Here is a 16,310-nt window from a genome sequence, read left to right on the forward strand (position 1 = left end):
GTGAAACCAAAGACATTGTGAAACAATCCAAGGAGAAGCACTGTAAGTGAACTGGTGATGCAATCCAGAAGGAAGGTCAGGTTGATGTTGAGTTGTATTGAACTTTTGAAAAGAGTGAAACAAGTACAGGTGGCTGAGTTAAAGACTTGGGGAAGAGAACGCTGAGACTTGAGTAACTGCAAATGTCTTGAGAACGAAGCCTCAAGACCCTTTTCTTTTTAACTGTGTTACATGGAACTTGGGGAAGGGAACCCAGAGGATTATGTGGAACTGTATTGCCTTTAACTTTAGAAAGGTCATTTTGAGACCTTTGTGGAACTTTCTTGAACTTGGAGAAGGAGAGCTAAAAAGGAAGCTAAGAGCTGGTAGAAGCTCAGAACTTTGTGTTAATCACCATTTATTTTATTATTGACATCCCTACACATTGGTTGGCATTAGTTGTGAGGACTAGGATAGGTTTTGGGCACAGATGGACTTTTAAGTTGGAATCTTTAACTCGAACTTTCCTTAGTTTCGTTCAGGTAGGGAAAGTCCACCTTAGCATAGGGCAAGTTAGGCCTTCTACCATCCTGACATTTAATAAATCATTTTATTTTGAACTTTGAATCTGTTGTCTGTCTTGCTTCCTGATGCCTTCACCAATGGCGTTAGAGTGGGATGCACTCAGTTGGTACAAACTGAGGGACCCCTATGTGGTTTGACTCAGACTTTTCTTAGCTTCGATCAGGTAGGGAAAGGCCACGTTAGGCCTTCCACCATCCTGACATTTGGTTTAATACATTTTATTTTGAACTTTGAATCTGTTGTGTGTCTTGCTTCATGATGCCTTCACATAATGCAGTGCTAAAGTGGCAGCAAAGGAATTGCTGCCACTATGCCACCATTTTTACCCGTACAATCGTACTCGTAATGAAGCCTAATTTTGCTGCTCCCCAAAATAGACTAGACATAGGTATACTCACATATCCCGTAATGAAAATAATGGTGATTTACTATTAGTAAAATAAATGTATTCACCATTAGCACCCTGGAATGTGAAAAGCGGAGTGCAGGTTGTATTCATAGTCTGCGCTCAGAGCAACTGGTGCCCCTTGCCTTCCCCTGCTTCCCCAGCCCCCTCACCTCTTAGCACCCTTGTCATTGCCTACACAGGTGCTAAGAGTGGTCGCCCACTCCCCAAAATAAAAAAGAAAACGTACGTTTGTGGAGCGGCCCAGCACCACACAGTGCTGTCTTCCAGGCAGTCCCTCTTCAATGTTCATGACACTAGTCAAGAACATTGAAAACAGACTTCCCTGGATAACTGCACTTCGACGTAGGGCATCGCCACAAGGTAAGTTTCTTTTTTTTAAAAAAGAAAGAAAATCCATTGGCACCAGTGTAGAGATCTAAACGGGTGCTAATGGCGATATGCTCCTTGGTCGCAGGCCGACCCTGTAGTTAACGGCACCGCCACCCTCATTAAGGGACCCTCGCTGGGTTCAGGCCCTCACTTGTGCGCTGGGCCGTTACCTACAGGGTCGGCCCGCCACCTTTCACTAATGTGAAAAGGAAGGAAATATGTGTCTGCTGACTAGCAGCAATGGAAAGAGAAGACTTGCAGGAACACAGACATCAGATAGACTGATGCAAATCAGCTTGTTCCTATTACTTGTGGTTGGTTAAGTTACTCAGTTTACATTGTCTTATAGAATGTGTAGTTCTTAAATACAAAAGAGAGAGTTGTGGTAAAATTCACAGTTTCCTCTACACTGCACTAAATGTAAAGCAATTGAACACCTCTAAAATATTCGGAAACATCCTTAAATCTTCTGACCAAATTGCAGTTTATACCAACCTTGTACAAATGTACACTGTCATTCTGTGGCATTCATTATTAGTACATTTGAATTCCACTATATTTCATCGTATAGTGCAATCAAACCCCTACTGAGGGCTCCTAGGCTCTACTGCTTATAGCCCTATCTCAAAAGAACCCACTAGTTTTTTGGATACTAACAGAGGTCAAATCAAAATTCTTTCTCTCCTGAGAACTTGCCCTCGATTTCATGATTGCACAGTTGGTAAGACACAAGGTCAGACCTCCATGGAATACCTGCTCATCGACAGACTCTGCATATTCTGCAACAGCCTGTTTAATTTCTTATACCCAGCCCTTCTAGATTGAGTCTCATAACTCTTGCTTTCCTTTGCTTTCTAGATTACCCCGATCCAGACAGCTTTTGTTGGGAAAAATATTTATCTGAAACTGGTGCCTCTACTGTCTCAGCATGTTTCTTCAGAGTGGTGAGCCCTTGAGATGCTCTGTTCTTTTAATGTACAGCAATTGGTTATTTCTAATATGCTCTCTTCTCGCTGCATTACACACCTATGGCCCCTACTTTTCCCTTCTCCATCACACAGACACCAGAGAAGTGTCCATGTTCTCCCTCTGCTTATTTACACTGTGGCCCTGCAATAATTCAGTTTTTCTTCCCTTTGAGAATTTTAATTCGATGTAAGCCCACAGGTAATCTCTTTTTTGATGATCATTGTGATGAGTTTGATCATAGGACACTTAGCGGAAGGAAGATCAAAGTCAACTTCAGTCTGTGTGTTAAACGCTTTGCTAAATAGCGAGCTGGTGGCCTATTTCTTTCCTCAGCAGCCTCCCTCTTTCCTCAGGAGCCTCCCTCCTATGGAACAGCCTCCACCTTCCTCTTAGTCATCAGATGGATCTCCTCAAATTCCAGAAGCTCCTCAAGACTTTCCTTTTCACCTCCTTTTCCCTCCCCCCCCCCTCCTCTGCTAAACCCCATAGCTTCTGGGATTGGTGAACAGGGCCTGTATGTGTCCTCCTGGGTCCTGGCCTTCCACACGCCTCCGTCCCCTTCTAGCACTTTGCCTTGGCACCCACTGGCCTGTTCTACCACAGGCTTGCTTTTACCTATTTATTGCTGGTTCACCACTCCGCCTAGGCACTTTCAACTGCTCGCTCCCTAGCACTTCCCACTTACACCTGGCACTTACCCCTTCTCTCTGTCTGCACTTGCACATCCTGAATGCTCACAAGGCCCAGTAGGTCCGCCTCTGTCTTACAGTGTTATATCTAATTTTACTCCCATGTTCCCACCCTGTTGCCCTGTGGGCGCTTTGAAACACAATTTACTTGTTGTATAAGCGCCTTACAAGTGCACAATAAATAAAATAAATAAGGAATATTTGACCTTTTTACTGTGTAATATGCCACAAGGTCCTTGTTATTAGTACTTGTTTTCATCTCAATGAGTAGTGCTTGACCCGTAGCATAACCTACTACTGTGAGAGTAATGCTTGTAAATTGGACAAGGTTATGAGCTTCGTAGTATAACAGAAATTGGTGTGGGCCATGTGCAAAATCTGATGAGCTGGCCCTAATATTCTCTCCAACCAGAGACATACACAGGCTTCGGCAAAACTGAGTGCCCCGTAATAGTGTGGGGCGTGGGTATCTGTTATACCCATCCGTGAGCTTTCCTCTACTGTGCTTTATATAATACCACATTTTGCTCTGTTCCTTTCCATTGCTACTACTGGGACTTGTTCCAGCATCTACTGCATTGTGATTAGCAAGCAAAGGAACAACTCTATACTCCTGGTGTATACTCGTGGTGATCCAACCATTTCTGTACCAAATCAGCTTTGTTTCCAGAGGATGGCAAGCCTCTGTCTACTCAAAATATTTAAATGTTCTACTTTAATTGCAGCAAGAGTAGACATAGGGAAAGTTTCCATATTTAAAAAAAAAAGATTAGGCAACTGTTATGCCAACTACTAACTTCAGATCACAGTGTTCTGTGTAAAGTGAAATGCGACACTACACCAGTTAACAACACTGGGGTACCCAAGACATTATCCGCACTGCTGTGCATCAACGTGTTAAGATTAATTTCTAGAATCTGGCCTGGTGGGCAGTTTCTGGGAGGCCACCTTAATTATAGTGAACTGGGGAACTCTGAGAGGTTAGCCAAACCCAATCAAAGTAAGCGTGGAGAGTGGTCAAGGATAAGTCTAAGAAGAAAGTGAGTGGGGTCAGGGTTCCAGAATGAGTCCACACAGTGAAACACCCTATAATTCAATTTAGACAGGTAAGTACAAAAATACTCTATTATAGGCAAAAAACACACTAAGAAAATGAATCAAGAAGGTAGTCTCACACAAAACTCAATTACCAAACATATATACAGTCACCTTTAGGTTTTTAGGAATGCATACAATAACGTAATCAACTAAAATAGGGTAAGTAGTGATGCAGTAGAATGAAACAGTTCACAAGAATTATGCCCTAACTTTATAAATGCAATCCCTATGATGTAAGGGACCTTCTGCCCAAAAGTCACACAGCTTCTTAGGAAAGGAGACAGATGTAGGAAGAGTTTGTGTGGTGGTAGAAATGTCTCAGAAGATATTGCAACAATTTTACCGGTCCGTCAAATTATATTCCTATCTTTTAGATACAAGCTTTTTAGATCTGATGATCAAAAAGCGATGGAACGGAATAACCAACTTTTATTCAAAGATGTATTCTAAGGAGAACAAGGGAAGGTGAATGTGTTGCAATTACTTACCCCCCTGCCTCTGATTATCCCAGATGACTACAGGGGTCGATTCAGGGTTGCTGGAGGTACGTTTTCCCACTATTGGTTCCAGTGAGAGGTGCCCAGGAATTGCGGGTGAAAGGATTCTACCAGTCAGTGCCAGGAGCAGAGTGCAGCACTTTGCGAAGAAGGAATCCAGAAGGCACTGATGCAGACCTCCTCAGGAAACTTCACCAAACGGGGGAAGGTGAGTTCCAGCGACAGCTACTGCACACAGCGACTGCAGGCATTTTTCCAGTCACAGTGAAAGAAAACTTTCCAGAGCATGATCCCTTGATTCTGGGACACTGAAATTCAGCAGGAAGGTAACTTATCCCACAAGTTGGCGACCAATGAAGGTCCAGCAACTAGTGCGGAACATCAATGATTATACCAAAGTAGCCCTCTTGAGAGCTATTCAGTCCACCGGGTGGTCTAGGGACACTTCTGACGGTTCAGGGCAGCCGGATCCTCAAGACTGCATCGAGAATGTTAGTCCGACCAGTCCAAGGATTGAAGCACCACAGAGGGCCTTTGCAGATCAGGTAGTCCAGCAAGGTTTCACCGTGCCAAATGCAGGAAGTGATGCCAGTCCTCTTCGAGAGTCGTCCATGGATCTCAAGTCGTCTGCTCTTCTACACAGGATATTTGGCACCAACGCTACTTTGCAGAAATGGCTGCAGGACTCATCATCTTACCCTAAATTCTGGCTGGCAGCAACTCCAAGTCCACCAATGGTAAGGATCTGCACCATTCAAACACTGTGGGTTTCACTCATTCCACACACACAGATTCTCTGGCACTACAGATGTGGATTGGGACCAGACAGTCCAACCCACTTCCTGGGCAACACACACACACACAATGCATCATTAGCTGTTGAATGGAGCAGCTTTCCTGTGGAGGTGCATGGCCTTACATGGGATTTCCAGGCCTTTAAAGGCTGGAAGAAGGCCACATGATGATATGAATACTACACAAAAAATGTTCCCAGAAGGAATTGTTTATAGCCCTAAATGGCCAACTTTCAGAACCGGGCAAGAGACTTATATATGCAACCCTGCTAATTTCCAATTACTAACAACACCTCATACAGGCATAAAACAAGCAACTTCATTTAATGCTTCATTCATAAGTTCCAATAGTACATTCTGGTCATTGGGAAATGTTGCTTAATGAAACATATCCAGCAAAACGTTCAATTAGGAACAAATGGTAAAACACATAAAGAAACAAACTTAGTAACCAATATTAGAAAAAGAAGTAGAGGTAGTAATTGCCCTTTAGCAGCGTTGCATATGTAAGTCCGACGAGACTCTTCTGAAAGTTAGCCGTTTAGAGATATGAAAAATTCCTGGTGGGAAAGCTTTTTGTGTAGTTTTCTGATAGTCCTCCAGTTTCCGCCAGAGATGGGGGTTGCCCTCTTGTGGATGTCAAATGGCAATATGGCCAAGGGACAAGTGAACAGTCTTGTGGCATGACCATTTTGGGGCTCTAGCCACGATTAGTAGCAATATGCGCTAAACACGAATGTGCACAGTAAAAATAATGCAAAAATTGTAAACGTTTATCTGCTGCCACCAGCATGTCTTTAGGCACATATAAAAGTAACCATTTATCCCAAGTGTAAAAGACTAGGCTGATACAAGAGTAACTCCACTGCACTGCATTGTAAGATTCTGTGTGCACTGTTAAAAAGTGACCAAAAAGGTGCAAAAACCAAAGGGACACATAGTTTCCCAGTACTGATAGTCTGGAGGACTGGTCAGTTTTCCCATGACAAAAAGACCAGAAGGGCAGGGGAGTGAAGTTGAAGGCTTTACTTCCCTGTATAATGTCAGGACAGGCTAAAACACAAAAGCAAAATGGTTTTGCGGTCGATAGACTGGATGGAAAGTTTCCCTAAAAAGAAATCTTACTTAAAATTCGCCTCCTCCATCCCCCTTAAGGGGATCTAATCCACCCCTGGATGGGTCTCCTGTTCAGGCAGTTATACATTCTGGACAGTCCAATCAGCATTGCTATGTTGTGCACCTGGCCTACGCTCAATGGTGAAGTCAAAGCATTGAAGGCTTATGGACCACCCGAGCAACTTAGGATACTCTCCCGTGTACTGTTGATTAGCCAATGAAGGCAAGTCCCTCTTTACGCACAATCCAGAATAAAGAAAACCAGCTAGGGCTAGGGAAATAGGCCAGGAGATAGCGTTGCAAGGATAACAAGGTTTAATTGTACAGAATAAAAATATCAGCAAAGGACTCTGCTGCTCGAGAGCACTCTAACTCTTAGTCACAAACATGGGCGTAAAAACCTTAAACATGTCATGCATATAGTCCAACATGGCTGCAACTGATTGGAGGCACCCTACACATGAGCCTGCTCCATAGGGGATGCCAGGCGGTAATTGGTTGGCTTTCCTCCGTCGACTGGATCCACGTGGGTCAGCTGGACTCATCCTCGCGGCGTAGGTCACACACACATTAATACATTGTTCCTATCTAAGCTAAACATCCTAAGATTGAATATTAACTAATTTGTGTCAGGTTCCTGGGTGGCACAGGAAATGGTGCCAGGTGGATGGGAGGATAAAATACAGTCATGATGACCCACACATTCAGGGCTTCATTGATACCACAGTTCCCGCGCTCAAGGTCTCCACCTTGGGGTTTTAATCTTTAAATTATCCCTTCCGGTACCTCGTGTTACAAGGGATACGTGTTGCTGCTAGGAAGAAATACAGCGTGCATTAGATCTTCTGTGGAGACTTGATTTGGGTTGGGGCCTGTGGGTCGCTTTCTTATCAAAGAATGCAAAAGGGGTGGGGGTCGAGTCAGTGGTTTGGGGCTGGCTCCGGCCTGGCTGGGTCAGGGTTAGAGGCCTATTGGCAGTTTAGTGGAGATGAATGGATGTAGCGCAGAGCCTGGTGTTGTCTTACGCTTTTGCAAAGCGCATTCCTTTGGAAGATACTAAATATTCTCAACACTGTAGGGACAAGGGGAAATGGACATACGTGGGAACAGGACTCTAGCAAAGCCAGCTCGTTGTGCAAAAGTTAGGCCTTGTGAACCAGGAACGCAAAGAGCGCGAGCCTGCATCTTGTCCCTTCTGGGCCTGATACAAAATGAGAAGTCGAGGGCTATGTGCCTTCCAGTGCCAGGCATCTACTTCTAAGCGCTACAGAGCCCCCACATGTTGCCTGATGGTGTGGATTACTTCCCCCTTGTAGGTTATGTATGTATGTATTTGCATTTTTAAAGCGCTCACACAGCCTTCGGGCATCGAGGTGCTGTTACAGGAATTGTTTGTTAGTTGCTTAATTGTTTTTTTTTGGGTCTTAGTTGCGTATTTATAATGCAAATAAATTAGATACCCAGAGGTTTCTAAGCGCGGACCCGGGGATCGAACCTGTGTTGCTTCGTGTCGTCTTGCTTCCAAGGCAAACACTTTGCCGCTGAGCTATCCTCCAAGGACAATTTATATCACCTCATATGGTGTTCGGCTTACTTGAAAGTGCTTAGGGGAGTGGGATATGCTCATTTCCATCCCAACATTCCCCCCTTTCGTTAGTTCTACAGTAACACATTCCCCCCCCATATTTCCACTCATTTGCATGCCTTTCTGCTTCATCCCACACAGATGTTCCCATTACGGGCATCCAATCCCTGCATACACGCCTCAAACTTTCCCCATGTTGCACATACTGTTTAGGTGTGCAGGTCATGTATATACACCCCCCATCGCCCGCAAAATCTACCCACACTTCCTTCTAGTTCTCGGGATCCAGGGGAGGTACAGTGGTTGTGTGGTACAAGTTGTCAACTACGTCCCCAAGAGGGAGGAGGATCATGCGGTGTGCTGGGCGTCATGTTGCTCAGTTTTGATTTCTGCTTCTTGTGTATTACGAGGTACTTTTATTATTAGTTTTCCCAATTGTCACCATCATTATTGCACTATTAGACACAGCTTTGTCACACCGTAATCCCAATTGGCATGTGCAGAATATTACAAGGATAATCACGATGATATGGAACCAGCATTTTCACCAATGTTCCAAGCCATGATGGGACCCAGCTGAAGGCCATGGTGAACCAATCTTCTTCCTGGACCCCAGCTTCCTTTTTCATTTTCACCCCAAGTTCATGCACTGCTGCAATGACGTGTGATAGTGTCCCATTTTCAACGTCTTAAGAAGGTACAAATGTGCAACATGAACTCCTAATCTTTTTGGAAACACCACCCTCTATAGACGTCAGGACGTCCAACACATACCCATTTTGCATCGTCATGAGTCTTAGGGCCCTTAATTCCACCTTGATAACGTTAAACCCTTGTTCAGTGTCGTTTTCCAGCTGGATCAGTTTGCACCAAACTATCTGGAGCAATTTTACATTTGCTTGTGACTGGATACTGGGTATTAAGCATGCAAAGAATGTCTGCTGAATTATAAAGCGTGTATTCGTCTGGTATCTGTGCAAGCAGGTCGGATGATTCTTGAGGTAATTTGAAGACTGTTTCTTTCTCCTTAGCTGATCATGGCGTTCCTTTTCAGGGAGGATGCATAAGTCTGGAGGTGGCATAGTGGGCATTACTTCTGTGGTAATGGGTACTGTCCTTCATGCCAGGGTCCCCTTTTAGGTGTTCTTCTGGTACTACTAGCAAAGCCGAGTGCAGCGTTGCAAGCGAACAGTAGCCCCTCCAAGATGGCGGGAGGTTCAGGTACGCCTTCTGGCCGCAGACCCAGTAGTAATCCATCAGCGATGCAGTGCCTCTTTTTCGGAGATCTGGAATTAGTATGGTTCTGTTACATTGTTTGTTTGAACCCACTGAACTAGTGCCCTCGCTGTAAAAATACAGTTTTTTCATAGCTTTCTTCTTGGTGCACCTTCACTGGCTTCTCGATTGCCGTGATCCAGATCAGTTTTGCTACATGCTCTGTCCATATTTGTGCGCTCGCTTGTTCTACGAGGGCTAGTGTTTTTTCCGGAATAACAAGTCCTTCTGCCTTACATATGAGAGTTGTCTCTTGCCACTTATTGTCCGTATCCCTCGCCCCTTGTATGGCCAGGTGTGCTTCATTGAAACAGTTGCGGTTGGTGGAACTGGCTTTGCATTTTCAGCTATCTGGCTCGACAAGTTGTATGTGGACGTTGCGTGCCTGAAAATGGCCTTTGATCCTGCATAGTGCAAGATGAATCAGACATTGGGCCTCATTACGGGTCTGGCGGTAACCGCGCAGGTAAAACTGACAGATTGCCGCCGGACCCGTAATGAATTTCCGGTGCCTGACTTCCCGGTGCCACCGGGCTATTCAGAGTCGGGCAGCTGGGAAGTTAGGCGCCAGTAATTTTGTAATTCCCCATTCCCATTGAGTCCTTTAGGACTCAATGGGAATGGGGAACACAGAAGCACGGGAACCGTTAATAACGGTGCTGGTGGTTCCGTGAAACTCTGCGGGTGGGTGCCGTTCTGCCCACCAGGGTCATACCTGGCGGGTGGAACAGCACCCGCCCGCGGTGTCGTAGTGTGCCAGTCCAGAACCACCAGTGCCGGTAGGTTTACCGGCACCAGTATTTCCGGACCGGCACAGTCGTAATGTGGCCCATTGTGTCTCTATTATGGGTACTTCTTTTGGTACTAAGACCTTGGGTGCCCCTGATGCGTGCGGTATTAACAGATGTAGCAGCTCACATTATTCATTCGCCTTCCCATGGCACTCATGTCGGAGTACCAACTGTTTGAGTGTTCGGGATGACGAATGTCTTCTACTGCATCTAATCCTAAGACATGATATGCATCATATTTATGTTGGCACGTTTGCCTTTTCTTTCTGTTTCTGTTTACTTAAAAGTATCTATTATGAGAAACCCGCGCACACTAAGAATTAAAGTTTAAAAATATGCACAAAAGGTTAGTAAAGTTAAACACGAGTGAGCAGTATAAAAACACTGGCAAGAAACGCTCCCACTAAGCGCATATATATATATGTATATATATATATGTGTAGATCTTGTAAAAACTCTAATGAAGAAAAAATGTAAATGCAGCCGCAAATACCATAAAATGAACGTTTACTTTTCTAACAACTAAAACAACACGAGTTCAAGAGCAAAAGAAGTTCATGTCCTCAAAAGTACAGTTTCTAGCACGATACTTCTTGACTTGACAGTTGTTGATAAATTAAATTCAATTAGTAACAATAGAGGAGTTTATCCAAACATTAGAGTTAGCTTGCTTCATCTTTGATGATCTTGACTCAATAAGAAACTGATGATTTCTTCTCTGTAGATAGTTCTTACACAATGTTACTATAGATATATTCCTACTGATAATGTTTTCAGAGCTAAAATAACTGCAACCTTCCTCTAAGGGAACTGGAATGAAAGGCAGTTTAGAATCTTTATGAAAGTTCCAAACTACCTCACAGCACTTCTCCTCCAATCACTGTTGTGAAACGGATCCTCAATCTTGGCTTGGGGAATTAGGCACTTCCTGAATGGTTTAACGTTAAAGAAACTTATGTAAATAATAAGATGTTTATTTCAGAAACAACACCCAAACATCACTCATGCATTACTCCTACATTTATATGTGATGATGAAATCTCCTAAATGAAAGTCTTCTAGTGTAATGTCTCTTTGACAATATGGAAATGTGCCATGGGATCCTGACAACCCCTGTGGCAAGCAATGGTGTTTGTAGCACTTTCCTCCCAGGGTGAATGCCATAAGGCACTGTGAGTCTGGATGGAGGGGCACTGAGAAAAATGCATTGTTCAAATCTACTACTGTGAAATGGGTGGCTTGTTTGGGAATGCTGAAAAAATAGAGGCCTGGTTAGGAACGAGTGGAAACTCTTTCTGTACAATGTCATTAAGGGGCATTCAATCCGGAATCATCCACCAACCCCCTTCCGTTGCTTTTTTGATCGGATAGATGGCCCTATTACATGGTGAGGTAGAAGGTGCTATAATCCCTTGCTGCAACAAGGCCTGCAGCATTTCTTGTATTCCTTATGCTTCTCTGGATAGGGAGTATTGTTTGACCCGTGCGAGTATAGCGCCTGGTTTTAGGGTCATTTTTACAGGTGTTGCGTCTTTTAGCATGCCAACATCATGGGGATTCGTGGTCCACAAATATGGTGGGATGTACTGCAAATCACTTTAACAGAAGGGGGGGGGGGCGCGAACAATAGCCAAAAGGGGACTCTGCACTTTTCTGTATTGCACCATTATGTCACAAAGTATACATATCTTCCGGAAGCGCCACAGGTGGAAAATGAAATCATGTGAGATTTTAATCCATTTGCACCCAAGGGACATAATGGGGTCACCCTGTGCCTTTTTGAATTAAGGGCATTTGTAATTTCGTTCTTCCTTTTCCTCCATTGACAACACTTCCTGTCTTCTTTGCCAATGCTATCCTAGGAAACCTTTTCCTTAACCTTCCATCCCATAGGCCATCCCATAGGCTTTCTACCGTTGGTGTGGTTGTGGGTGCCTGCTCAGCCCCTCCCTCTGTGCCTTTTTCTGTGTCATCAAAGTCACTCCAATACTCCTCAAACCCTCGTCGGGACCCCACACTGTCATACCCTAGGCTGTCTGTTTCTCCCTCTCACTCTACATGAACAGCCCTTATGGGGGCACTGTCAATTCTGAACAAGAAGTCATCTCACTTCCATTCATCGTTGGGCAGCTGTGGGGCGTTCCTGGTGGCAACATTGGAACTTCTGCCGCCCGTGCTGTTTCACAATCTGCTCTTAACCAAGCTAATTCTGTACATGTAGTGGCCAATGCCGCTTCAAGGTCTCTTGCACTTACCCTTGTGTTTGTGGACCCTGGGGGGTGCAATATACGGCGGGGAGGAGCTGTGCTTTGACCGGCCAGCATCGTACCCTCGGATACATAGGTTGGGTTGGTGTAGCCTTCTGCTTTCAGGGATCTCTGTTTCCTCAAACATTCTCCTGAGGTCCAATATCTCCCTTCTATTCTGTAATGGTCTCCTCATATATCTTGTAGTTAAGTATGTGGACACGTGGTCCAATGCGCACTTGTCAAATGACCACCCCTCTGGCCAGGTATGGGGCATTCCTTCTCCTTTAATCTCGGTCACCCATTGGGGGTGGTGGTACTTGATTTTCTCACAGTACAGCGGCAGGGCTTAACATATATGGTCTAGGGGTGTGTCTGTCCCTATAGCAATGCCCAGTCGGTGTTGTCGGAAATGTGCTTGTACAGTTGTCTCCAAACCAATGTCAAAAAATACTATTCGTCCAATGTTACTTAAACACACATATGCTCTAATTCTGCCTGTACAGTCAGTCAATACTGTCAAAAATGGTCATGCCGAAACATCAATTTCCCCTCCCCCTAGAGCATTTTCTTTCATTCTCTTCACACTCCCCTGATACACTAACAAAATAAACTAAAATAACAAACTAAAACAACAACCACTACTTTTCCTGAGCTCTCTAATTATACAGAGCTCCTAAATTTTCTCTGCATTTACCGTGCTGCCACCCTCTCCCCTCACACGGGTAGGTTCCCGTGTTCCTTTTTTCTTATCCTTAATATATCTTTAAAAAAACGGCCATAAAACTTGCACAATCACCAAATCAACACATACTTTCACTTTCATTCACTGCTTGTTCACTCGTTTCACCCTGCTCTACTTTCTCACCCAAACATTGTTATTCCTTGCAGGTTATACTCACGTTTATACATTCCTTCGAAAGCCTCCGTTCAAGGGGTAGCCATAAAAGGTTTGGGCCTCTCCATGGGGCCGTAACCCGCTTCAACGAACAGGTGGCAATTCTGCGAAGACGGCACCCAGAAGGGCCACTTCGGCGTACGCGTTTAAGGGGACTGGTCACTGAAGGTGGGCACAGCCCTTCTGGCGAGGCTGCATGGATACCTCCGCAAGTACGGGAGTGATGGAATCAGGTCACATGGGTCACCAAATGAAGGCAATTCCCTCTGCGCAAACTCCAGAATAAAGACAACCCACTAGGGAAATAGGCCAGGAGATAGCGTTGCAAGGATAACAAGGTTTAATTGTACAGAATACAAATATCAGCAAAGGACTATGCTGCTCGAAAGTGCTCTAACTCTTGCAGTCACAAACGTGGGCTTAAAAAAACCTAAATGCGTTGAAGGAAGGTCGAAATCCGCCCCTGCTCACCCTCCCACCAGTCACACGAACCGGAAGGAGAAAGAAAAGAACCATGATCGATCGTACCTTTGCAGACCGATTCCCACTGCCCCCATCATAGACAAGTACGTCGAAAGGTATCCACTCCGTCAACCCTACAGCCCAGGAGCAGTGAAACCATTGGCCAAGGTGAATGAAGAGCCACGAGACGCGACTAAGGACACCTCCATTGACAGTCTCAACTAAAAAAGTCAAGAAGCTGTGCTACACTGTCGTTAGAGACACTAATACATAGCAGCGTTAGACACAAAGCACACGTGCCATCCGCTCATCGGGACACACGCACACACTCAAATACACAAAGAACACATGCGTACAGCTCTATAAGCTAGGGGATGAATACACATACATACTGTTTGCATGTTTATTATTTTGTCATTAGCTTGATCGTAGCAACGCGGAAACCACAAGAAGCAAGAGATCCTGAGCAGGCTTGCAGATGCTTACATGCAAACCTACCCATGGAGCTGCACGAGCACCTGAGGGACCTGACGGAGCCATGAACAGCTAACCTATGGATACTTTAGAGTATAACAAAGTAGAAGCCACGTTATGGCTTAGGAGAATTGGAGAAGACCACAACCGTCTTAGTAAAGGCTGAACTGAGCTGAACTCAGCGCGAATGAGAGAGCAACCGTGTGGGACAGGGCACGCTGCCAAGGCCACTGAGAAGCGATAGACATTAATTTCCCTGAACTACAGTAACACCGGCTGCAATAAATGTGAATAAATCCTCACATTACAGACTATAAGAGCTGCAGCGCTCCAAACACGGTTTCTGGACACGTGAGCGGCCGAGCTGATGATGAACCGAAACCAGCAGATGGTAAAGGAGAACAATCTCCTGAGCCAGACAGAGGTTCAAAAAAGTCATAACAGGAGAAGCCGAGTGTTGCATGATGAGAATGAGCACTCTCACAGGCATTAGTGGTACATACACATTACAATGCAGACAGATAGTTGTTCTTTTTACCTTAAAAAAAGGTACACTCTGAGCAGAGAACCGACTTGGGTCCCAGGCCTCGGTGCAACAGCTCTAGTCAATCACTGTTCAGGACCCTAGGGGTGGGTAGCGATGGGCAAGAACCAATCGGCAGACCCTCGCACTGCCACATTGTTTAGTATCAGCAATATTGGAATGGGCTAGGCCTGACATGGGAGAGCCCGTAAATTAAGAAACATAGGGGTGGCTATAGGGGAACTTCTACTCACTGCCGAAACCGCACGCTCAATAGAGTTACTGGAGAAGGGCCCAGGTTGCAATGTCATGATGATGCCTTAGCACTTAAAATCTGGCCTGCAAGCACTGAGATGTTCCAGGAGCTTTTCCTTGTTCTGATCCCTGTTGGTTTTGGCTGTAATAAACCGTAGTTGAACTTGCTGTCTGTCTGTGCCTGCATTCCTTTTGGGAAGGGAAGGAGTTAGGCATTCCATGAATTCTGAGTCTGCAAACTCCTAGTAGACCTCCTGTCTACCTGGGAGTTTTCTCCTAACAAGTCGGTAGCAGAGAGATGGTTGGCTACGCCAGCGCGGCACCAGGCCCACCCCTTCGCCACCGAATCTGAGAGGCTGTGGGACCCTTGCATGCTTTTTGAGAACACTGGGAAATGCATAACCGGATAAAGGCCGTCGGGTTTGAAAATAATCCTGCTCTGAATCGGTGAGTTGTCCAGGCAAGCCGGGACAGGTAAGGGAGCGCCTTGACGGGGGAGCTGGCAGCCGAGAAGCACCAGTGCAGCACAGAGCTTAAGTATTGGTCCAGACCAACAGCAGTTGTGGGTGAAAGGGAGGGTATGGAGTATTGAGGGGGCATTTTTGAGTATTAATGAAGTATTGTCTAGCAGTGCGTTATAATATGGCTTAGTAGTGTTGTTGTGAGTAGGGACTGGAGCGGAGGTAGAAGTACCCTTTTCTATGTTTAGGTCGCATTCGCTCTTAGAGGGCTTGGATGGCGAGAACTTATAAAGAAAGTATTCCTGTGGGTTGGGCGTTTTAGCTGGGGTCATACATGATGTATTCCATTGAGGGCTAGCTGGAGCTATCCTAGTTTGCGTAAGGTGAATTGTCTGGTTAAGTCTCCTGGAGAGAGGCGTTTCACGCTTTGGGCGTCACAAAAGGTGCAATTCAATCACAAGAGAATGGAAGTATACTCTGCCCTGGAGAGGCAGGAAGACAGCTGTGGGATTTTGTGGGGTTGGAGTAACAGGTTATTGTTGGGCGTGCACGATTGTCCATTTATTGTGTTGTGATTTTAGGTTGGTGACGGCACCCTTAGGTTGGTGCATAGGACGGAGAGTTTGATGGTAAGGAGCTAGCGTTGCGAACTTGGGATTGTTAGACGAGGTGAACCAGTGGTGGTGCGCAAAAGGCGCATGCTCAGAATTGTGGTGGTGTGCCGGAGAGATGTGAAGGAGGGGCAGTGCGCAGAGCATGCCTGGTAAGGTACAGAGCCGAAGGGGCTCATACAAATTGGAACATATTATCATTGCATTCTAACCCTTTATTCCCG

General features: G+C 45.3%; 1 protein-coding gene across 2 annotated transcripts in view; it reads left to right on the forward strand.

The window, feature by feature from the left end:
• L3MBTL1 (L3MBTL histone methyl-lysine binding protein 1) overlaps positions 1–16,310 on the forward strand; it is a 1,278,801-nt gene that overhangs the window by 793,729 nt on the left and 468,762 nt on the right. For both annotated transcript variants that reach the window (XM_069652331.1, XM_069652332.1), the window contains exon 14: positions 2,201–2,286. In XM_069652331.1, coding sequence (XP_069508432.1) covers positions 2,201–2,286 — 86 coding nt within the window. The remainder of the gene's footprint in view (positions 1–2,200; positions 2,287–16,310) is intronic.

The sequence above is a fragment of the Ambystoma mexicanum genome, chromosome 3p (assembly GCF_040938575.1).
Source record: "Ambystoma mexicanum isolate Mex_15411 chromosome 3p, UKY_AmexF1_1, whole genome shotgun sequence".
NCBI classification, from domain to species: Eukaryota; Metazoa; Chordata; class Amphibia; order Caudata; family Ambystomatidae; genus Ambystoma; species Ambystoma mexicanum.